The 23155-nt window shown below is 52.7% G+C and overlaps 3 protein-coding genes and 5 pseudogenes across 3 annotated transcripts, besides 7 other annotated features; all 8 read right to left on the bottom strand.

Annotated features, from left to right (window-relative positions):
* Nucleotides 1-172: a repeat region.
* Nucleotides 1-16436: a sequence feature (areas not merged during assembly with more than two copies in the genome that could not be assigned to a particular haplotype).
* Nucleotides 867-4019, bottom strand: Tc00.1047053504099.10 (retrotransposon hot spot (RHS) protein, putative; the record flags this gene model as incomplete). The annotated part of the gene is made up of 1 exon (XM_806589.1): nucleotides 867-4019. The coding sequence occupies one exon, from the start codon at nucleotides 4017-4019 to the stop codon at nucleotides 867-869; it is 3153 nt and encodes a 1050-aa protein (XP_811682.1).
* Nucleotides 4669-5148, bottom strand: Tc00.1047053504099.15 (uncharacterized protein; the record flags this gene model as incomplete). Its single annotated transcript, XM_806591.1, has 1 exon — nucleotides 4669-5148. One exon carries the CDS (start codon nucleotides 5146-5148, stop codon nucleotides 4669-4671), a length of 480 nt encoding a protein of 159 aa, XP_811684.1.
* Nucleotides 6014-6499, bottom strand: Tc00.1047053504099.21 (annotated as a pseudogene).
* On the bottom strand, nucleotides 6778-7671 carry Tc00.1047053504099.26 (annotated as a pseudogene).
* Tc00.1047053504099.30 lies at nucleotides 8540-11275 on the bottom strand (annotated as a pseudogene).
* Nucleotides 11493-11538: a sequence feature (GA-rich).
* Nucleotides 11544-11999: a mobile genetic element.
* Nucleotides 11804-11838: a sequence feature (AT_rich).
* Tc00.1047053504099.40 lies at nucleotides 12251-14041 on the bottom strand (annotated as a pseudogene).
* Nucleotides 16432-18609, bottom strand: Tc00.1047053504099.50 (trans-sialidase, putative; the record flags this gene model as incomplete). The annotated part of the gene is made up of 1 exon (XM_806590.1): nucleotides 16432-18609. One exon carries the CDS (start codon nucleotides 18607-18609, stop codon nucleotides 16432-16434), a length of 2178 nt encoding a protein of 725 aa, XP_811683.1.
* Nucleotides 16437-17438: a sequence feature (heterozygous, Esmeraldo-like haplotype).
* Nucleotides 17439-23155: part of a sequence feature (areas not merged during assembly with more than two copies in the genome that could not be assigned to a particular haplotype) that runs on past the window's edge.
* Tc00.1047053504099.70 lies at nucleotides 19844-22330 on the bottom strand (annotated as a pseudogene).

The following is a 23155-nucleotide window of genomic DNA, read 5'->3' as shown; positions in this document are numbered from 1 at the left end:
ACCATACAAATTGTGGCCGTGGCAGATGGTCGCGCCCAACGCTCCGGCAAAACACGCCGGGCGCTCATGCGCATAATGAAAAGCATTCTCAAATACAATGCACAACGCAATAAGTCCATACTGAAAAGACGCGGCCTTTACAGCAGTTGTGGCTCACTGCGTGCGTAAACTGCGAGACGGCATCCACACAACAAACCCACACACCGCCAGCAGCCACACACCAATGGACAAGAACAAGAAGAGACACACCGCCACCGCCTCCAGTTCAATCCCACGGCCAACGAGACACGGCCACAGCCCCAAAGCCAACAAATATCGCACACGGAGCAAGCAATCACCCAAAGAGACACACGCAGAAGCGGATCCTCATCCATCCATGACGCGGCGTCACAGTCCACGCGGTCACACGGAGTGTACTGTTTCCCCAATAGAACTTATGCATCGTCCAATCCCTTAAAGATGTTTCTGTTTGTGATGGGCCTTAGAACAAAATAGAAGAAAATGGACAATGCAGTAGTACTGCGACACCGCCAGCCACAATGATTCCCTCATACCGTGGCAATTCTCCAATTATGCCTCGTATACACACACACAATAAACATACTATATAAAAACAACCCAATGTTTTTCACCAGAAGACAAACAACCCCACTCCCTCCCTAATTTATTCTGCCACTGTTATGTTCGATAGCGTTGGACAGTTCTGAAATCTGTGCGATATACTGTCACCTGGTGCTGGTGCATCCGCACCGTATGCACACAAAAAAGTATCCAAAAATATATAAATCCCACAATATTTTTTTACCAGAAATCAAAACTACCCCTTTCATTCCTCAATTCGTTCTCCTATTTCGTTTTTCCTCACTTCAGAGAGCTTCGTTCCTTCTGGCATCGTCCGACGATATTGCTGCCATGTACTGGTGCACCTCTTCCTCCCAGAACGCCGCAATCTCTCGGTTTTCAGCGCGGCTCACATTATTGGAATTGTCGACATCACATCCCTGCCAGTCATTCATCGGCGTGCTGTCTGCGTGCTGCACATAAATCATCTCCCACGACATGTCTCGGGAAGATTCCTCCCAAGCATTAAAATATGCCGCCAGGCGCTCAGTGAACTGATTCACAGTGCTGGTTGTCGTGCGGTGCCCACCCGCCGTAGCCATCCGCAGCCCAACGAGCGTCTTCGGATTTGAGTCCACAAAGAAAAAGGCGTCCACCAGCGGAAAGTTTGTGGCCCACGGTTTGTACAGCACCCAGTGGTCCATAGCAACCGGATTGGAAAGGCGTTCCGGTGGCGGTAGAACCTCTTTTCTTGTGAAGCTCGTGTCTGAGTGCTCTTTCAGCGCACAGCTGTGTGGCTCACGTCGTCCTGGTGGCCTCAGTTCCTTGATGTTAAGTCTTATCGCACGCAGGAAATCCTCATTCAAAAATGCGGATACGGCACACTTTTCAATAAGATATGGTGGGACATAATCCCAGAACCTCAAAACAAAAAAAATAAAATCGGACTGCTTCATTTCATTCTCCAACCCGGACAATATTTCGCGTTCGAGGTGAGGAGATATCAGTACATTCAGAGGCAACTCAATGCTGTTTCCTCGTCGTACTCGGACAACCCTCACAAGCTTTCGAGACAAGTCACTGTCATTGGACGAGTAACAGCAGCCAATACCCAAATTGCGCTCCAATTCCGAGGCGGTCGACCCACCCACGGCCTGCTGACACGCTTTAATGCGGTCATCACATGCCTGTTTGCCAAAGATGAAGCGGAGAATTGGTCCCACGTTATTCATGCGGCCCCTCACCTCCTTCCAGTATTCCGCTTGCTCCTGCAGAGGCCAATTGCGCTTCATCCAAATGCACATTGCCCTCACATCGTTTTCTTCGGGACAATTCGTTACGATTGCAGTAGCGTCCATTTTTTTTGTCCACCGTTCATATTCGTTTTTGTTTGGTTGTGTCACCACAATCATGCCCCATCCCTTGCAAGGCAAACCGGCAGGCGGTTGACGAGATGCCAATGTCGCATCGTAGATACAATACCCTTTCACCCCACGCAAAGAAGAAATGTTTACAAAATCATCAATCCTGGGGTCACCCTTGTATGTTGATATCGTTTTGGTGTTCTTGTCAAACACGTACATCGTGCTTCCACCAAAACTGTACGCAACCATTGGGAGCTGCTCCGCATCGTAGTGCAGCAGCTGATAGAGGAGGTACGAGCCGGCATTCATCGACTTCCCGATCCCGGACGTCCCAATCAACACACGCTGCTTGGGCTTAAAGTGGGTCCCACGTTGACTGCTGAACCACTCGGTGAGATCGCCCTTGACGATCTGCCACGCTCGCTCCACCTCACAGTTCACATGGCAGTCACGAATAAATTCATTCCCCTTCCAAGAATACGGCCATCCCTTGTCCGAGGTGAGCACCATCAGTCTGTGACGCTCTGCACCGGATTGCTGCACACCGTCATTCCTTTCGCGGGTGTCGCCAACTGCCCTGTAGGTCCATGACTGTTCTGGTTCCCCCTCCCTCACCTCCATTCCCGTCCCCTCGCCGTCAGGAACTTCCACGACATGGTGCCAACTCGCATTGTACACAGACTCGTAATATCCCTCCAGCACCGTTGATTTAACCACGGACGTTGATATCTGCACCTGAGTGAGGGCAGCGTCTAGTGTTCCCTTTGCAAGAGGACTGACCGTATCCTTTCCTTCATAGTCCCTCCATTGCTCAAGAAAGTCCACACCCTCGTGGTGAAGCCTGCGTACAGCTTCTTCCAAATCCATTTCCTCCCTCACAGTCCCCTCCATCCTCGCATAAGCATCTGTTGCCTGTATTTCGCCCAATACTCCCGCATCGTGGATATGCCTCGTGGGGTCCTTGAAAAACTCCCTCAACAAGGCATTCCGATTGGTAGCCAAAATGCCTTTGCCTTCCATTTCCAGCGTAAGAAAATCGTTCATCTTTATTTTCATGACGCGAACTCTTCCTTTAAACAGTACATCTTCGATCGTATTAGTTAGGGTAAATCCTACTTGTTTTTCCCGCACTGCCCTTTCTCCTGCCTCCCGCCTTTCTCCTCTCAGTACCTGAGTGAGAACTCTGTTTAGTTTTTCCCTTGCAAGAGGAGCGACCGTATCCTTTCCTTCATAGTCCTTCCATTGCTCAAGAAAGTCCACACCCTCGTGGTGAAGCCTGCGTACAGCTTCTTCCAAATCCATTTCCTCCCTCACAGTCCCCTCCATCCTCGCATAAGCATCTGTTGCCTGTATTTCGCCCAATACTCCCGCATCGTGGATATGCCTCGTGGGGTCCTTGAAAAACTCCCTCAACAAGGCATTCCGATTGGTAGCCAAAATGCCTTTGCCTTCCATTTCCAGCGTAAGAAAATCATTCAGCTTTACGTCCATGACGCGAACTCTTCCTTTAAACAATACATCTTCGATCGTATTAGTTAGGGTAAGTTCTACTTGTTCCTCCCGCACTGCCCTTTCTTCTGCCTCCCGCCTTTCTCCTCTCAGTACCTGAGTGAGAACTCCGTCTAGCTTTCCCCTTGCAAGAGGAGCGACCGTATCCTTTCCTTCATAGTCCCTCCATTGCTCGAGAAAGTGCACACCCTCGTGATGAAGCTTGTACACCTGGTATGACGGCGATGCCGTTATTAAGCCCAATATTTCACTGTCGTTAATAAACATCGTGGGTCTCAACACAAACATCTCCATAGCGACGTTCTCATTGGTGTCCACAACGCCTCTGCCGCCCAAGTTGCTCCGAAGGAAATCGTTCAGCATCATTTCGGCCATGTTAGTGCTTCCCTCCAGCAGAATGTCCTTCACGGTGCTGCTCATGGTCCACTGTGGTCGATAAATTCCCTCCAATCTTCTGCGAGTCGTAGAGGAGTAATCTGTGTCACCCTCAAATTCCGACCTCGTTCTCCTCCGACCTCCCTGCGAGACATTGGACGATTGACTCTCCAAATTGCCGTAAAGTCCTTCCTCGGGCCTTCCAGACATCGTTTCTTCTTGCTTTCTTAGTTAGTTTGAGTTAGATCTAAACAATAGCCACCAAACAAGAAAGAGGAATGAGAAAAAAAAGACAACAGACACAGTCATGAATCGAGGCCACAAGAAGAGACTCACCCACACAGTGTGACGGCGCAGTATTCGATAAAAACCATATGCACGGAGACCACCACAACGATATATGGATGCCATCCACCCAGCACAGTGTTGGAGAGAGCCAACAATAATAGCAACGTGGTGCGCACGGAGGGTTCGTCCACGCATACCGCTCGCCACGGTTCCGCACCCCTGTGGCACCGCCGTCACCGCACACACTCTGCAAGAGGACGTGGGCACATCGCCACGGGCACAAACACACAGAAACAAGTGGGAAGTGTATTCGGTGCAGCAACAGCCACATGCAAGAACCCCAAATCGTAAACTCCACCAACAGCGATGCATCATGGTAATCCCCCACAGAACAAAAAAGAGTGCAACTTGCATGCTTTATGGAAAATATCTGCGGTGTGTATGGCAAGAGAGTGCCGTGACGCTGCCTTTCATATTGCATTCACCATTCACGTATCACTTGGAAGCACGCAGCCACTACTCCTCCGCTCCGCTCCCCGTGCTGCTCGTGTCGCTCCACTGGAGGAAGTTGTCACCGCACATCCCCCTCACCGTGCATTGCGGAATACAAACCTACCACACGGCATAAGTGCGGTGCCACCCCGCCAATAAATCCCAGGAAACTCCCCACTGCATCGTGTGGCACGGAAGGCAGTGTCGTTATGCCTGCAGAAGGCTTTTTTCCAAACAAGAACGCGGCCCCACCAAACGCCCGTAAAAACGTTTGGTCCGTCGCACGCAAAGGAGCTGAGCGGGAGAAAAGCAGGAAAGGCAACACCGGCAGCCATGAGCAGTACGCACACGCCAACACACCGCTGCCCCGCATATCACCAAAAATAAAAATAACAAAGAAACTTGTCACATCCCAAATACAAATCGCGGGTGCGGTTGCAGCACACACTCCCACCTCCTGGGCGTGTGCGGCCCCTCGCTGCTCGGCGCTCCAAGTGGTATCAACAAAAGCACCAATTCGGGAACATTCGACCACCGCCACAGCAGTCACGCTCCCCATTTCTCACAAAGGCAAAGGCTTGCGGCGGTGCAGCGGCGCAGCGGACGGCAGCATGCACAGTCGCAGGGTAATGGACTGCCGCGGGAATCACGCAACGGCGATGCGCCCCTCCTTTGGGCCGCCCAACAAAAAACATGTGTCGCGCAGTCCCCGTGAGCAACACACATTGAACCGTATTCAGCTCCACTACTGTGGCCATCCGCACTCACAGCATGACTGCGGCAACGCAGGCCAGGAAGCACGAAATAACACCACGCATCCCTCCCATAAAGGTCAGGAGGCGTCTGTGCTGTCTTCAACAATAATTCCACCCCACATCGCCCCTCTGCATATCCGCAGCAAAAAGGCCCACACGGTGTACACTACATTAAAAGTTCCTAAAGCGGCAAAAGACGGATCATCAGAGCGCTGCACTCATCTCAACGTTGGGTAGAGGCTCTCTGATCCTTGTCGCCGCCAGCCTGCGGTATCATGGAGTGGCATTGCGTTCTCGGCATATCTCTCCATTTACTTCACTTTCCCGACGCCGCAAATGAAGTGACGTCCCACAAGTGATTTCGACCGGTCTGAAGAACGTGACGTATCAGACGCGCTGAAACTGTGTGCGCGTGTGCGTTATTACTGGCGAGCGACACGATGCTCTCGCGCATCCATGTAATCCGATCCTGCGCGACACCCCATTTGGCGGTGCTGAAAACGTTGGACACCAAACACGCACAAATCGCACAATGAATGCCTCTGGAAAAAAAAAAATAACGTCAACACAGACACAGTAACAAAACAAACAAAAGGAATCCAACCTCTGCGCGTCCTCCCGCAAGAAGGTGAAGACACACACGCTTGTCCCCTTAGCTTCACTCCAACTGCTCAAAAGTTGATAGGTCCATGGCAGGAGGATCACGCTACTCCTGCCTCGCTCCCTGTCACGAAGCATGGCACTGTGCATATCCAGTGCATCTGCATCACCCACATACGTCCCTTTGGGGCATCGCCTCGAGAGTCACCAAGCACGCGCCGCTAGAAAGTGTACTCCCAGTCTATGCTGCTTCTCCTGAGCGACCTTGCTGCCTTGCCGCACAAACAAGTCCACAATTTACGCATTATGACTGCAGACACGTGCCAGTGGGGATCCCCGCCCTTTCCCTCAGCCTTGCCAAGGGCGTGCGCCGTACAAATGCCGGTCATGGGGCAGACACACACAGGCGCCGATACCCGTTACAGAGCGTGAGACACTCGCCGCAGAATGAGGCGCCGCAGGTCTCCGCTCACTGATCCAGATTGACCACCCTGAAGCCCACGATTCCCGTGGGTTTGGCATCCCGATGGGTCGTCGTGACTCGTTGACCCCCATGATGGAGGAGTCCCAAGCAAGCAAGAACCAAAAGCCTGGACACTCTGTGGAGTTAAAAAGATAGAAAACACGGACTGGCGCGGGCACAGCTAAGCGCCATGGGAGAAACATCTCAGCTCATCCCATGGAAAACACTTCACCAACGTCACTGCAACATTGGCCTCTTGCTTCGTGGGTGTGTCACTCCTCCCTTCACTCCGTGCCAGCCTCCGTTCAATTCCCCGCCCAGCAGTACTACACGTCACACGGCGCTGCTTCCGCACAATCACATCTCGCGGTCAATCATCGTGACGCACCGCCAACTGCAGTCTCATCCAACCTCGAAAGCCCTCGCACCCTCTTCCGCCCTCCTGTGTGTCGAGAGGAGACGCCTCTCTCGCGGTCTTCGCGTCCTCCCCAATAAAGCTCGGGTGTTGTGCCCAAACATCACCGGGTCTCTTGCCAAGAAGGAAACCGTGTGCGACGTGACCAATGTGAGCATACACAAATTTAGAAAACGGTTTATAGGCTCTCTGGAGTGCCCTGCGTGCACCCGCATGTACGATGGGAACACACACGGTGCGAGTCGGGCGAGATCGCCGGTCCACCTCGCATCTCCGCCAGGTGAGTCGTTGACGGCTCCATCCCGCTTCACGACAGGTCAAACAACAGTGCACAAGTAAGTGCGCCGTGCTCTGCATTCACATGTGGTTCGCCTTTTGGGTCCAACGTCGTCAGGTGGTGTAAAGAGACGAGTCGCATTATCATTCCTCCATTTGCTGCTGCTGCCGCCTCATTTCCCGTAAGGAGCCACTGACCCCTCTCTCTTTGGCGATAAAGGGTCCTCACGCATGGGATGCATCCTGCCTCGTGTGGCATTAGAAACAGCAGAGAGTCCCCAACGTTGCCAATGCGGGATTGATCGTCCAGTGCGGTGAATACAACACGCTAGATCTGTCGGAGGATCGCCGCGCACACTTCAGTCCGCCAGTGGCGGATACAATCCTCGGGCAGCCACACCTGTGCAGAACAGAACACCCTTTTGGAGAACGCCGAGCAGCTCCACCGACGTGTCGGAAAAACTCACAGAAAGAGGGCCGGTCAACCTGCGGCACATTACCGTGCAACTTTAATACCTTGACATCGAGAAGAGTGTTTCTACCTGAGAGCGTTCGCCCCATCATTATCATCATCACTGCTCAAATCATCTCAACAGGCAACAATGGCATCGCTCTCGTATTGCTCATGCCCGTTGTCCTCCTCCACCCGCCGCATCACGTCCGTATGAATAAAGTCTCGTCATGCACAGCGATGCGCCCCCTCGCTTCAGATAAATACCAATATTTTATACTCACCAAGGTAGCAGTTCAGTTCTCCCTCCACAGGCACACTCATAGAGGACGTCCTTCTGTTCCCTTTGCCGAATCAACGCACCGCACCCAGTGGATAAGCCCTGGTAGTTCCACCAAAAAATAAGTGTTCGATTCCCACAGTAGCGAATACTCTGTGTGATATGGAACGCACAGTTTGTTGTGCTAGTGCACCGCCTCGACGGCCGCCTCGCAATGATGCAAAGGTGTCATTGCCCCTGCCTGGGTGAGGCCTAAGCCCCACATTACACGCACACAGAGAAGCACACGGCGCATTTGAAAATGTGTTAATATTTTTCACGGCACATCTATGGGAAGGAGCACCACCCCCGTATGCATGTTGGCAAAGCAACGGCCCCACAACAGCGGCGATAAAAACACGCATCCAGAAACAGAGGAAAGAGAAGAGGGGTGTGGAACACCCACAAGAAATGATGGATAGCCCATTTAAAAGCGGCAGCAAAGAAAAGGAAAGAAGCAGCAGCAGCAGCAGTACTGGTGGTGACCATCATTTCCTTTTTTTTCCCTTCACTCGCTAATGACCCAAACACGTGGGGTTCAAAAGTCCTCTTCACACAAAATTGTGCGGCAGTTAGCCTCTCTCCAACCAGCCGCCTCAATACACCTAAAAGTGCACACAAGGAAACCACAAATAGCCATGGGAAAAAAAGAGAACAATAAAAGATCCCATGGCATTAGTAAGGAGGCGGGGCGACACGCTTTTCGCACAAGTAGTCGTAAAGTCGGCCAGAGCAAAAAAGATCCAGGCCCGAGCAAACTCGGACCTCATAGGCGGTTATTGTGCTTCTTTGAGACTTTTCTGCCGGCTCCTGTTTCACCCGAAGAAAAAGGGCTGGCGGAATGTGATGCTCGCCGCAAAGAGCTTCTGCATCGGGGGCCAACAAAACAAATCCTCGCATATTGCGGATGTCAGGTGGGCCACCCCACCGCATTTCCACGTCATTGTCGCTCGCATGCGCACGTGCGTCTCTTGACGTACCCCGTCGTTCCTCAAGAAGCCTTTCCACAGGAGTCTTCAAATGCAGTAGACGCTTGAGAGCAACAAGCCAGGCCTCGCAGTCGCTGTCAGTCTCACAAACACTTCCAGTGATTTCCCACCGCGAAGTAAAAGTGCGAATGCGCGGTGGTTGTTTGTTCCAAGGCTGGACGAAGTGATGTTTTGCGTGGGATCATGGCGGTGCGTCCCATTGTCAGAAACTGCCTCCTGGCGTGTCTTTGCCAGCTGTGCCTCGCCGCTGTAGTTCACAAATGAGTTTGTGGACAGGCCGATGAGAACTTTTTCGATTTCACATATCCACATGGTGACTGGAGGGCGTTTGCGATTTAACGGGAATCCCTGATGGTCCAGCTCACAGGAATGAATACGTTTGCAGTCCTCCGAGAGAAAATATAGGCGTCTGCGAGCATTGCCCTTGCTCGGTATCTTTTTCACGCAGACCCCGTTGCGTAATTAATTCAGCACCTGATCCACAACAGAACTGAGGTGGCGCTCCGTTGTCTCGGCATCATGCAGTTTTCCATTTTTCTTTGCCACGTATTCATCACGCATACGCTGTCGATACACCTCGAGTCCTCGTCCCAGCTTCTCCTTGCGGGCCCATTCCTCTTCAGCGCTGGCCAAGTATGTCTGTACTTATTGCGTGAAGACCTCGTCAAACTGGCATCGAATGATGTCCGTCTCCTCCGGATTGACAGGAATGTCCTCAAGGGAAATGAGCTTCGGCAAATACTCCTCGATCGTTTTGATGTCGGCAACAAGAGCCCTCTCGGCGGCGTCCTCCCTGGCTGTCGCCTGCTCGCAGTTCTTCTTCCGCTCCTCGGCCAAGGGACGCACCGGTTCCGGGACTTTTGCATTCATTTCCCTAATCTGATGAATCCACTGCCTCCGCTGGCGACACCGCTCCTCCCGGACGGTCCTTCGCATCGCCTGAATGGACTGCCGCTCCCGCATGACGGCCTCTCGCCCCCTCGCCCCGTCAAGTTGAAACCTCTCGAGTTGCTTCTTCTTCGTCTCAGTGGCGCTATGCCGCAGGCCGAGTTCCTGCTCCAGCTGCTGCGTCGCCTGCCGCAACCTCTCCGAGGCACTCTCCTCGTCCTCTTTCCTCGTTCGGATCTTCTCCACCGTATGCCCGTACTCCCAAATGCGGCTTTCGCGGTCAGCCTGCAGAGCAGTGCTCTCCCGCTTTTTCGCCTTCAGAGCCCTCTCAAGTTCATCCAACGTGGTCCCACCTCTCCGCTCAAGCTCTTTGGCCATCTTCTCCGCCTCATGCTTGGCGCGCTCGCAAAACACACTCAGCTGCCGTTCCCGCGCCTCCTCACGCTTGCTCTGAATGGCGTTGACGCGCTTCATCTCTTCCTCCTTTATGTTTGAAATGGGCCTGTTGGATTCATAGATACAAGGCCTGTATTCGTACAAGGTCCGGGCAATCATGAGTTCATCCCGCAACTCCATGATGTCCTGATCAAGACGCCACTTGTCAACGGCAAGATCCCTTGTAACGTATCTGATTCCGGTCGAGCGAAGAATATTGCCAACACGACGAGTCATGGAGAGACAATGGAACGATTCCTCCGCACGCACGGCATCCGAAAAGGCTTGAGTCAACAAAACCGTCTCGGTAGAACCAGTGAGGCTATTGTTGCGGTTGCCTTTTTCCGTGTTGTACGCTCGGCGCAACAACTCACTGAGTTCCGACATGCCGAAGGGAACACGCAGACGACGGCGGCGAATGCCGGAGACAATTCCTGCTGCCGACACCAGTGCTCGTTGGGCCCCTTCGTAGTGTAGCTGCGCGGCGGCATCAATGCCACACAAGGCGGGCCGTTCGGCATCTCCCAAGGCGACAAATGTCAGGGAGTTTGCATCCATATAATGTGCAAACTCCGCCTCACCATCATCGCGGTGAAGCGGAGGAACGACGTTGTCGGGCAAATACGAAGGCATTGCCTCCAGCTCAGGCGTTGGCTGCTTTTCACACAGCACGGGGAAAAGCTATTTCTCATAGTTTTTTGACGATAGTGTCCATCGCCGCTCGAACGTCGCCGGCCAATGAGACACGAATTCGTGCCACCATTCGCACACGAGGTCCCTCCTTCACGGAGCCCACAATAACTCCGAGCTCGTTGTCGGCGTCAAGAAGGTCTGTGCGGTGCTCTGTTGACCCAATGACGTGGCATGAGAGGGCAAAAATGCCCTTTTTGGCGCCCAGCCGAATAAATTCGGTGATGACTCAAGCAGCATATCCTTCTCCAGCTGCAGAGCCGTACATGAGTTGTCGCCTTGGTGAAGAACGCACGCCGTAGCTGATGGCCACCATGTTCTTGCGTTCATAAGTAAAGTTGGGGGCGGTAGTGGCACACAATTTTCGGAAGAGTGCACTTGCGTCCGGCCAGTCCAACGCCTCATCGACGTCAAACAAGGCCCCAGCAACCGCAAATCCGGCAACCCTCAGGGACTGGGGGCAATTCAACTGCACCGTGCTGCCGTCCACCCGCATTGTCGCGGGGAGCTGCGAGGACGGCGTCGTGGTTTGGTGGGAGCAAAAACGACTTTCGCCTCCATTGGAAGAATATCACATTGAATGCTGCGCTGTGCATTTGTTGCATGCACAGAGAAAAGGGTCAAAGACAGAAAGAAAGAAAAAAAGCGAGAGACCAAGAGGGAAACAACACTGAATAATCTTCTGGGCCGCTGGCCGGATTCTGAAATTATCCAAAAAGGACAGGAGAAAAAAAGCGGTAAATGGAGAGGCAATGAGTTCGCCGTAATGTTTCCCCAAAAATATATACAAATTCAGTCAATCACTGCCGTGGACTGCTGCGCACAGTTAGAATTAGAAACACTTATCCCCCGCGAAGCGGCAGGCCTTTGGGGCTCCTCCAGCCACAAAAAAAACACCGCAAGGCGGGAATCACAAATTGGGTGGGTGGGAAGATAAAAAATAAAAAATAAAATAAAAAATAAAAATTCCGTCTGGCAGCTGTCGGCTCCCTGACTCCCTCAATCGCGGTCTCCCAAAAGACCGTGCGATAAAAGAGGAAAAAGCTGTAAAGAGATATCTTCGTTTGCACGAGATATGAATTTATTTGGGCAGCCAGCCGCCCTCTCAAGCATTCTTTTCACAAAATCCCATGAAAATAAAATAAAAATCTGCGGCCCCTGTAGTGCGCAACAGCCTCTAGTGACGATGCGCCTCTGGTGGAAAAAATAAAATAAAATGAAAAAAGGGTGTGGTGAGTGTGGCACTGCCGATCACAACGGTCCTCTGAAAAGAAAGGCATTCACTGTCTAGACCCCGTAGGCACACACATATAAAAATCGTTAAAATACTCCCAATATATTTCACCAGAACGAAATGCGCTTTTTTCCCCAATTATTTCCCTAACTTTCTTCCCCATCCCTTTTCCCCCAAGATTGTTGTGTTCTCATTTCTCGGATTTTATTTACAAAATCACGTGTTAACACAAACTGGTATTGGTGTACCTTTCCGTCCCAGAACGCCACAATCTCTTTTTCAGCGTCGGTTTCATTGTTGGGATTGACGACACCACATTCATGCCATTTTGATGTCTTTTTGCTGAATGCGTGTTGTATATAAATCATCTCCCACGACATTTCTCGGGATAATTTCTTCCAACCGTTAAAAAACCCCGATAGGCGCTCAGTGAACTGATTCACAGTGCTGGTTATCGTGCGGTGCCCACCCGCCGTAGTCATCCGCAGCCCAACCAGCGTCTTCCGCGGCGAATCAACAAAGAAAAAGCCGTCCACCAGCGGAAAGTTTGTGGCCCACGATGTGTACAGCACCCCGCACTCTACATCAGTCTTCTGGTAACGGTGTTCCACAGACGGAAAAAATCGTGCCTGGTGGAGTCCTCCTGTGAGTACACTTCCGGCGCACAGCGGTGTCACTCACTTCGTGTTGGTGGCCTCAGCCCCTCCAGTTTGAGTCCTACTGCAGTCATGGAATCCCCATTAAAAAATGCAAAAACGGTGTAGTTCCCCAAACTTTTTGGTATGAAATAATCCCTGATCCTCGATACAAATAAATTAAAATCAGCCTGCGGCATTAACTTTGCCAACATGTACAATGTTTTACTCGCGAGGTGGGCAGACATCGGTGCATTGAAAGGCAATTCGCCATTGCGCTCTCCTTGTACTCAGACGGTATCCACAAGCTTGTGGGACACGTTATTAACATCTCACATTTTATTAGATCCCAAAGTAAGGCAATATTTGGTATCCAAAGCGGTCATCTTATCAACTGTACTGTTGCAAACCCCAATCCGACCACCAGATCATCGCTTATCAAAGGTGTAGCAGAGAAGCAGTCCCACCTTATCCATGCAACCCTCACCTCCCTCCAGTACTCTGCCTGCTTACCAAAAGGCTGGTCACGCTTCATCCAAACACACAACGCCTTCACGTCCTTTTCTTCCGGGTAATTCATTACAGTTCTTACGGCTGTCTCTTGGTTGTACCATTCCTTAAAGTTACCCTCGTTCGGTGTTGTTACCATAGCCATGCCCCATTCATGAGGAAGCCGCATCCTAGACGGATCACGACCCTTCTTTGCCGCGCAGTAGACAACATACCCCTTCACCCCACGCCAAGAAAAACTCCTCACAACAGACGCATTACCGGAGTCACCTATGTATACTGACACCGCTTGACGGTCTTGTCAAACACTTACGTCATATCTCCCAAACAGTGGAAAACAACCTGGAGTTGCTCCGCATCGTAGTGCGGTGGCTGGTAGATGAGGTAAGGACCGGCATTCACCGACCTCCCAATCCCAAGCTTCGCAATCAACACACGCGGATGAGGCGTAAAGTGCTCCTCAGGACGACTGTTAAACCACTCGGTTACATCGCCTTTGACGATCTGCCACACTCGCTCCACCTCACAGTTCACATGGCAGACACGAGTGGATCCATCCTCCTCCCACGAGTACGGCCATCCCTTGTCCGAGGTGAGCACCATCAGCCTGGGACGTGCTGCACCGGATTGCTGCACACCGTCATCCTTTTCGAGAGTTCGGCCAACTGCCTTGTACGTCCATGACTGCGGTGGTTTCCCCTCCCTCACCTCCATTCCCGCCCCTCGCCGCCAGGAACTTCCATAACATGATGCCACCTCGCATCCTACAGAGACTCGTAGAATCCCCTGCATGAATTCCTTTCCACTCAACTGTAAATAGCCCACATTAATCGCCGCACCCACTCCACTCTTCTGCGAGTCGTAGCGGGTTGATCCACGTCGGTTTGGGGCTCTGGCCTCGCCCTCCTCTGACGATCTCCCTGCGGTACAGCAGACGCGAGACTCTTGGCATTGTCATAGTGTACACTCCTGCTCTTTCCAGACATTGTTTCTCCTTGTTTTCTTAGTTGGATTCAGTTAAAGCTAAAAATAACAAACAATCTAAAGGGGAATAATAATAAAAAATACGCACAAAATGACTAGCAGACACAACAGGAGAGTCATCTACACAGTGTGACGGCACAGTGTGCGATACACACCACATGCACGAGGACCGCCGCAACGACGGCGCGCGGGTGCCAACCACCCAGCACAGTGTTGGTGAGAGCAAACAATAATAACAACGTGGTGTGCACGGAGGATTCGCTCACGCATTCCGCTCGCTGCGGTCCCACATCCGTGTGGCACCGCCGTCACCGCACACACTCCACAATAATACATGCGCGCATATCGTCCCTGACACACACAAACACACACAAAAGTGGGAAGGGGATTCGGTAAAGCAGCGGCCACACGCAGGGACCCCAAAATCATACACGCCACAATGGCGATGCATCATGGCAGCCTTCCAGGCAGAACAAAGAAAAAGGCAAAAGGCAAATTACGTGCTTTATGGAAAATTTTTGCAATTCGCACAGCACAAAAGAACCATGGCACTGCCTTCAATATTGCATTTGTCAATTACATTCCCAATGCATAGCACCACAAATATTGTCCCTCCATGGTGAAAATGGCTGCCTTGTTGTGGTGTCATCGCGCAGCCATCCGCCTGAGTGGGAAAAAGAGTAAAAACAGGCGTCCGTCCACCTGAAAGGAAGAGGGACTCAGCCGCAGTGTCCTCCACGACGCAAACACTCCGCGGCCAGTGCCCGGTGTCGTGTGCGGACTCCGCGAAGAGGTTGTGGGCACGCCGCTGTGCCACACGGAGTGCCCCCTCGGAACGCAACAGCAGACGTGTCCCCTTCAGGTCGCACTCGTGGCGGTGGCGGCATCCGCTGCCTCGCTGCGTGCTGCTGGCGTCGAATACGATGCTGCAGTGTGATAGAGGGTGCCCGGCACGAGCGGTGCTGGGTTTGGTGGGGAATGCCCTCTGCGGCGAGACACCCAGCGCGACTCTTGACCGCGGCGCTCACGCACTTCCCTCCGCTCCTCCCCATCCACCCGGCAATCGCACAGCCGCCGGCACATTGTCCCCGAAACAACACACACGTAAAGGCGTGGCAGCATATTCTCCGAGAGAACAGAGTGGCAGCCACACGCTGCGGCCATCGTGCCGACAAGTCCGACGCGGCCGCACCCACACCCACAGCAGCAGACACGCAAAAAAAAAGATCTTACACTCCGTGCCACGTCCTCGTGCGTGATGGTGCGGCGCCTCAAAACAATACCGCCACACGCCGTTCAGCATTCCCACAGGGGATGAGAGCCGTGGCGCACTCTCACCGCCTCCCCCTTCCTTCTCCTCATGTCCACGGAGTGACGCAGCTGCCAGCACCGAGTGCAGGAGGAGCATCCAACTGCACCGCAACATGTACGCCGTGCGTTTGTGTGTGTGCCTGCAGTCACTCAAAGAATAAAAACGAGAAGAAAAAAAGAGAGCCACGCAAGTGAAGGGGACGCACACAAACACGCAGCAGAGGTGCAGGACGGAAAAAAAGGGAGGATGAAAGCCGCTGAGGCTCGAGATGGCACGGCAGCCCAACCAGCGGCAACCCACAATAATTTTCCTAAAATAAAAATAAGTTAGAAATTTTCTAAAGCCCCTTTTAAAAAAACTTGCACGCCCATTAAAGAACTAAAAAAAAAAAAGAATCCCATCGTGACGCGGGAAAAAAAAAAAAAGACTGCTTGTACATTATTCATGCAAAAGTAAAAACACATTGGCTTCGACCGCTCAGCCCTATTTTGTCTACACAACACCCAAATTTCATTGGGGCACTCAGTGCGGTTTTTTTCTTTCACTCCGCCATCGTCGTGGCGCTCAATGCCGAGTGCACTTATCATCGGCCGACGGAAACATTAAATACAATCCGCCATTATCAGAAAACTACACCATATAGGAGAAGACAAATACACGTATATATAATGAAAGAGAAGAACAAAACATATAACCAGCGGTGCAGTCCCGGGAGGGGGAGCGCGCCCTTACACAACGACTTTCATGGGGGGAGGGGTATTCAAACCAAAAATAAAAATACATAAAATAAGCGGTGCATCCACAAAAAAACTGGCAGTTACTTCGGAGGGTGCGTGGAGAGGCACAGATGCTCACGCCGGTGGCAGGAAGTCCTCACTGCAATTTCTCAGTAAAGGGCCGCAATGCCCCACATCCCCAGCAGCAGCAGCGCCCGAGACACGCCCCCATGCATGGAGCCGTCACTTTTTTTGACCATTCTTAGTTCATCAACACCCAGTGGGCGGTTGTACAAGAAGACGTTCTTCACCGTCACACTGCTGCTCTTCTTATCTTCCTCGTCTTCACCGCCCACAAAGTAAAAGTCCGCGATTTCAGCCCCCCGCACCTCAGGTGTCGGTAACGTCGCCAAGCTCCCCACACTCGCACCATCCACGTACACTGAGCCCTTGTTGCCGTCCTGCAGCATGATCGCCACCTGGTGTTCTTTCCCCGGCCTCCAAGTGCTTCCTGATTTCGTTGTCTCGCCGTTGAACACTGTCTCCCACGTACCGTCCGTGCCGTACGACAGCCCAATGAAGAGCGTGCTGATGGGTTCGGCCAGCACCGCGCCCAGCAAAGTAGTGCTGTTCTTCGGAACTTTGTGGACGATCACCGTCGCCACAAGAGTAAAATTGTAATTCACAAAGCTGTGCGGCCCATTGCTCTCCCGATGGTTCACAGGCCATATCGCCCCAGACCCAAACCCCGTGAATTTGAACCCGTCATGGACCTTCACCGCATTCCTCACCGTTGCATTCACGGAATGGTAATCGTCGATCCACGTGTCACCGCTAGCCGCATTGGACAGGAGTCCAACCAGACCCACCGTGGGTGTGGAAGAAGCGGAGAAGGAGGCGTCAAGCTGCGCCCAAGTGCTGAGGGTGGACTTGATCGTCTTCAGCTCCTCCGTCAGGCGGGAGAGTGAAATGACACGGCCTTTATCGTTGTCCCTCCGTTGTAAAAGATGCAAACTGCCATCCGAGTACAGCAGGGCGCTGGCGAACTCCCACTTCTCAGCCTCCTCCACGGCAACCGGTCCAACAGAAAACGAGCGGTTGTTGTCCGTCACCCAAAGGTAGAGCGCAGTGGCCCTTTTTTCCCCCGAGGCGTACCCTCTCTGGATGTACAGCATGACCTCCCTTCCCTCAATGGTCGCGGTGATGAGGGCCTCCACATGCAGGCTTACATCCGGAGAGACTTCTGGTTTTGACTTGGTCCACACGCCTGGAAGTGTCCCGACTGCCTCCGTCCACGTTGCCCCCACGTCACGCGACTCGTACACCCTCTGGCTGCTCTCGCAGTCAACAATCATGAGAAGTGATCCCTCCCACTCGGTGATGCGGGGTTTAAGGCATTTCGCAGAGGAAACGCCCGTTGAGAGCGCCCAGGCACTGCCGTCGTCCTTCGAGTAAATAATCATGGAGAAACCGACATTTTCTGTATTAAACGCCATCAGAGGAAACACAAGCGTGCCATCCTCCATCACAACACCTGAGACACCAGAAGAAGCAAAATCCTTCAATCCAGCACTGGGTGTCTTTAAAGTAGTCTGGCTTAATGATGTGGGTGTGCCCCACGTGATCCATCCACTCGGCTCGCTCGCCGTAGGCTTCGTGACATCACCCACAACCAGTTTCAGATCCAGGCTGTCCCGTTTCCAATTCCCATCACTTTCATTGAGCATGTCATAGCTTCCCGCAAGAAGAAACACCTTATTACCCTTCGTTGTTGTTGTGGGGTTGAACACAACACCCACACGATTCGTTCCATCCGTTGTATCAAGCACGGTGTGTGCCCTCCATGTACTTTCACTCACCTTCTCAACAAGAGTGGACCAATCCCACGAAGAGTCAATGTACTCCGCAACAACATCAGAAGAAAGTGGCTTAATTAATACATCACTGTCATATTGGGCATTCATGTGACCTCCGGCAAAAGCAGCAATTACTCCACCAGCACTGACAAGAGAGGGTGAAACAAATGCATCCCGCTTCGTCCCTGGAGTACCTCCACCTTCCGGCAGAACCGGCGTCGTCTGCGGCACAAATAGATCGACCCATTGCAGCCCCTCAACACTTCTTAAATCACTGTTGCCATCATTCTCCGTTGCAGCTGTAGCTCCACAGGTGGCGGAGCACATCAACACGACGAGGAGGAGCAGCACCGTGGAATTAAACACACGCCGGGACATGTTGGACCTCTGCGGCTCACTCTCTCTTCCCTCCCTCCTCCTGCCGCTGGATCCGGTCACGCGGCGACGGTTGTGTGTGCGGGGTGCCATCACTGCAGCAACACGTGAGAGCATATAAATATGTGTGTGTGGGCGGTGTGTGTGTGTTGTTGGTCCTTTCAGAGCCTTCGAATTTCACAGTAGCGATTCGCGCTTGTTTGCTTGCTTTCCTAGCGTGTCTGTGTTCAAGAAGTTGAGGGAAAAGGGAAAACAAGCCAAGTAAAGAGATGAGACAGCGAGCACCGCCACTCCGCACCGGCCATCGCGGGCGTCACGGCGGGCCGTCGGTGTGTGCGGGCCAGCCCTCACGCGGTGCAACACGCCACACCCAACAGGAAATGACAGACAGACAGACGGAGGGAGATGAATGGATGCCGTCAGGAGGCACTCACAATCAACACGGCCCGTGAGCATGCGGCCACTCCACGCAGGAACACAGGAGAAGAGGGTGAGGGGGGAAAAAAGCAAGAAGCAGCACAACACAAACGGACGAAACAAACGACAGGCGGGAAAAGCAGCGCCACGGCCCTCGCCCCGTCCGGCAACTCCACACCAGCCCTCACACACACACACCATCGCAGTGCCGTCAGTCTGCGGAAGAAAAGATTCGGCCCTCCACAGAACAAACGCACACCAAGCAAGCAATCATCCACCAATGGACAAGAACAAGAAGAGACACACCACCACCGCCTCCAGTCCAATCCCACGGCCAACGAGACACGGCCACAGCCCCAAAGCCAACAAATATCGCACACGGTGCAAGCAATCACCCAAAGAGCCACACGCGAAAGCGATTCCTCACCCAGCCACGACGCGGCGCCTCAGTCCACGCGGTCACACGGAGTGAGCCATTTCTCCAATAGACCTTATTCGTCGTCCATCCCTTAAAGATGCTTCTGTTAGTGATGGGCCTTCAAACACAATGGAAGAAAATGGATAATGCAGTAACGCCGTGACGCCGCCAGCCACAATGATTCCCTCATACCGGGGCAATTCTCCAATTACGCCTCGTACCCACAGACAATCAGCATACCATATAAAGATCACCCAATGTTTTTCACCAGAAGCCAAACAACCCCGCTCCCTCCCTAATTTCTTCGGTCACCGTTAAGTTCGATAGCGTTGGACATTTTGGCATCTGTGCGCGGTGCTGCCGCCCGGTGCTGGTGCATCCGCACCGCATGCTCACACAAGCATCCAAAAATATATAACTCCCACAATATTTCTTTACCACAAATCAAAATTGCCCCTTTCCCCAATTTGTTTTCCTATTTCGACGGTTATTCCTCACTCCGGTCAGCTTCGTCTCTTCAAAAGTCTCTGGATGATATTGACACTTGGTACTGGCGCACCTCTTCCTCCCAGAACGCCGCAATCCCCTTGCTTTCTTCCTCACTCGCATTATCGAAATTTACGACATCACATCTCTGCCAGCCAGTCATCGGCGTGCTGTCTGCCTGCTGCACATAAATAATATCCCACGACATGTCTCGGGATAACTCCTCCCAACCATTAAAATATGCCGCCAGGCACTCAGTGAACTGCCGCACAGTGCTGGCGGTGGTGTGGCGCCCACCCGCCGTAGCCATCCGCAGCCCAACCAGCGTCTTCGGATTTGAGTCCACAAAGTAAAAGGCGTCCACCAGCGGAAAGTTTGTGGCCCACGGCTTGTACAGCACCCCGTGCTTCATTTTACGGATCGGTTTTTCATATTCACTCGGCAGCAAACCCTCATCTCCCTTGGGATGCAATTCAGGGCAACTTCAAGACGCAGGGCTTTGCTTGACGTCCTGTTGGCGGCTCAAACTCCGTGAGTTTCGTCGCTATTGCCTTTGCAAAGGCACTCTCCGTAAACGATTTTAAAGCAAACCATCCAAAAAATATTGGCAAAATATTATCCTTAGACGCCAACATCAGCCTCAAAAGCTATTTTATTCTGCTACACTTGGGAGGCGTTCCAATGTCCGTTCCTCGCGGCAATCAGATATCGGTGCATTGAAAAGGATCACACTGCCTGCGTATATTTCTCGAACAACTTTCACAAGCCTGTGGAACGGATCCTCAGAATACCATGGCGACTCACCTCCCCGTGAAAAGTGCTCTTTCACAGTTACCTCGTTAATCGGTTGCAATGCAAACTTCACCGCTCCACAGCGTCCATTAAACGCCTCCTCATCGAAGGCATGACGTGGAATCGGTCCCAAAAGATACATGTGTTTTTCGACCTCTTTCCAGCGTTCCGCTTGTTTCTCTTTGGTCCCATCACGCGTTATTCAGGCGCACATCGCCTTCACATCCATCCCGGCGGGCAATTCACGATGATTCGCGCGGCCTGTAGCTGCTTCGCCCACTCATCATAGTTGGCTACCCTTGGGAATGACACCGCAATAACGCCCCATTCAGAAGTAGGCGCAAAATGTCTCGGTGGCGGCGTTCCCTCCTTTGCCACACCGTAGATAATATACACATTCCTCCCATGCCCCCTCAAACTTCTCAACTCCGAGACGCACATCTCCTCATCGCCGCATCTTGTCACCGCTCTGGTGGTCTTGTCAGACAAGTACTCACCTCGTCCACCAAAACAGTGGACCACCAGTTGTAGTTTCTCGGCATCGTAGTACAGCGGCTGGTAGAGGAGGTACGAGCCGGCAGCCACCGACTTCCCGATCCAGGGCGTCCCAACCAACACACGTCGCCTGGGCTTACAGTCGGTCCCACCGTGAGGGCTGAACCACGCGGTTAGATAGTCCTTGACGATCTGCCACACTCGCCCCACCTCACAGTTTGCAAAAACGTCCTTAGGAAGATCCTGTATCGTATGCCACGAGTACGGCCATCCCTTCTCCGAGGCAAGCACCATCAACACGGGAGGTGCTGCACCGGATTGCTGCACAGCGTTATTCTCTTCGATAGCGTCGTCAGCTTCCCTGTACGACCATGACTGTTCTGGCCTCCCCTCATGCACCCCCATTCCCGTCCCCGTTTTCTTTCGCTCCGCATCGTCCGGAAGTTCCACCACATGATGCCACCTCGCATTGTACACAGACTCGTACAATCCCTCCAGTTTCTCCGGTGCGCTCGTCGTCGTTGGGTTACTCGCCTCCTCGGCAGCCGCATCCAAGAAATGTTTAGTGGAGTTATGAACAGCTGCTTTTACCTTCGCAGCAGCTAATGACCACCCCGGTAGATTGTTGACACCCTTATCGCATAGCCTGCGTATATCCTCGTCGAAGACCACTTCACCCTTTACAGCTCGCCTCATACTCAAATAACGACCTGATGCCTGTATTTCGTTCAACGCTCCTTTATCACGGATATACCTCGTGGGGTCCCTGAAAAACTCCTCCAGCAAGACATCCCGATTGGTGTCCACAACTCCCCTGCCGTCCGGTTCCCTCGTAAGAAGGTCGTTCAGCCTCATTTCATTGACGCGAACTCTTCCTTTAAACAGTACCTCTTCGATATTAGTGGAAATGGTAAATTTCATTTCCTGCGTTTGTCTTAGCCTTTCCTCTGCCTCCCGCCTCGCTTCTGTCGGTACCTGCGTGAGTACCCCGTTTGGTTTTTCCCTTGCAGGAGGAGTGATCGTATCCTTTTCGTTCATAGTCCCACGTTGCCCGAGAGAGAGCACACCTTCGTGAAGAGGCCTAGTAATGGCCTCCAGCGCTTGGTACGCAGTCAAGTTCAGAATTTCTTCAAGAAGCCGCTGGTCTTGTACGTAATCATCCGACTCCTGAACAAACACCTCCATCGTCACATTGTAGTCTTTCATCAACGGCCGCCCTGCCGCCAACATAATTCCAAAGGAAATCACTCAGCCTCATGTTGGTGCTGCTCATGGTCCACTGCGGCCACACTTTACTCCCCGCCATATGTCGAGCTGCAGCGTCGGAAACATCACAAGAGCCGCTGCAAGGCGCCATCACAACACCCGTGCGGTGAAGCATCCCACTCGCACCGCCCAACTGCGGCATGCAGGTGCCGCTGGCTCCAAAGGACACTCGCGGCTGTTTCCTCCCGCAGTCCCAATGGCGTTGGGCGTGGCACTCGCACGGCGGAGCTGTCGGTGCGCCATGCAGCCACACTGCAACGCCTGTCGGTAAGGCAGCCGAGGCCCACCGCCCCCGCAGCAACGCGAGGCCTGCAACCAACCCCAACACCGCCACACTATATCGTCCTTTTTTATTTTATTTTACTCACGTTGTCCGTCTGTTTGCCCCATCACTAACACCAAAAATAAGTGCACACCTTCAAAAAGAGAAGGAACAAAGAGAAAAGGAGGCACGATCCCACCCTCCCGCCGCGGGCCAACACTCTCCTCCACCCACCACCATTGCTGCGCAGGAGACCGCAGTCACATCGCAGAGTCGACACCACAATGTGCACCACACCACCGTGCAGTGAACAATGGGCGGGACGCGGCCAGGCATCGCCCCGCTCCATTTTCCCACCCCTCAAGTGTTGCGTGCCCGCACAAAATAGCAAACAGAACAAGAGTGCACACAAACCCAACCAACACCCTCACTCGCTGAAGCACATCATTCGCATGGAGTGACAACATTTGGGGACACACCAGCAGTAGCTGACTGCATGGAATTTCCCTGTCAACCCTGCGAAGAGA

Source organism: Trypanosoma cruzi, genomic scaffold (genome assembly GCF_000209065.1).
Source record: "Trypanosoma cruzi strain CL Brener 1047053517043 genomic scaffold, whole genome shotgun sequence".
NCBI classification, from domain to species: Eukaryota; Euglenozoa; class Kinetoplastea; order Trypanosomatida; family Trypanosomatidae; genus Trypanosoma; species Trypanosoma cruzi.
This window is presented reverse-complemented; position numbering and strand designations above follow the sequence as displayed.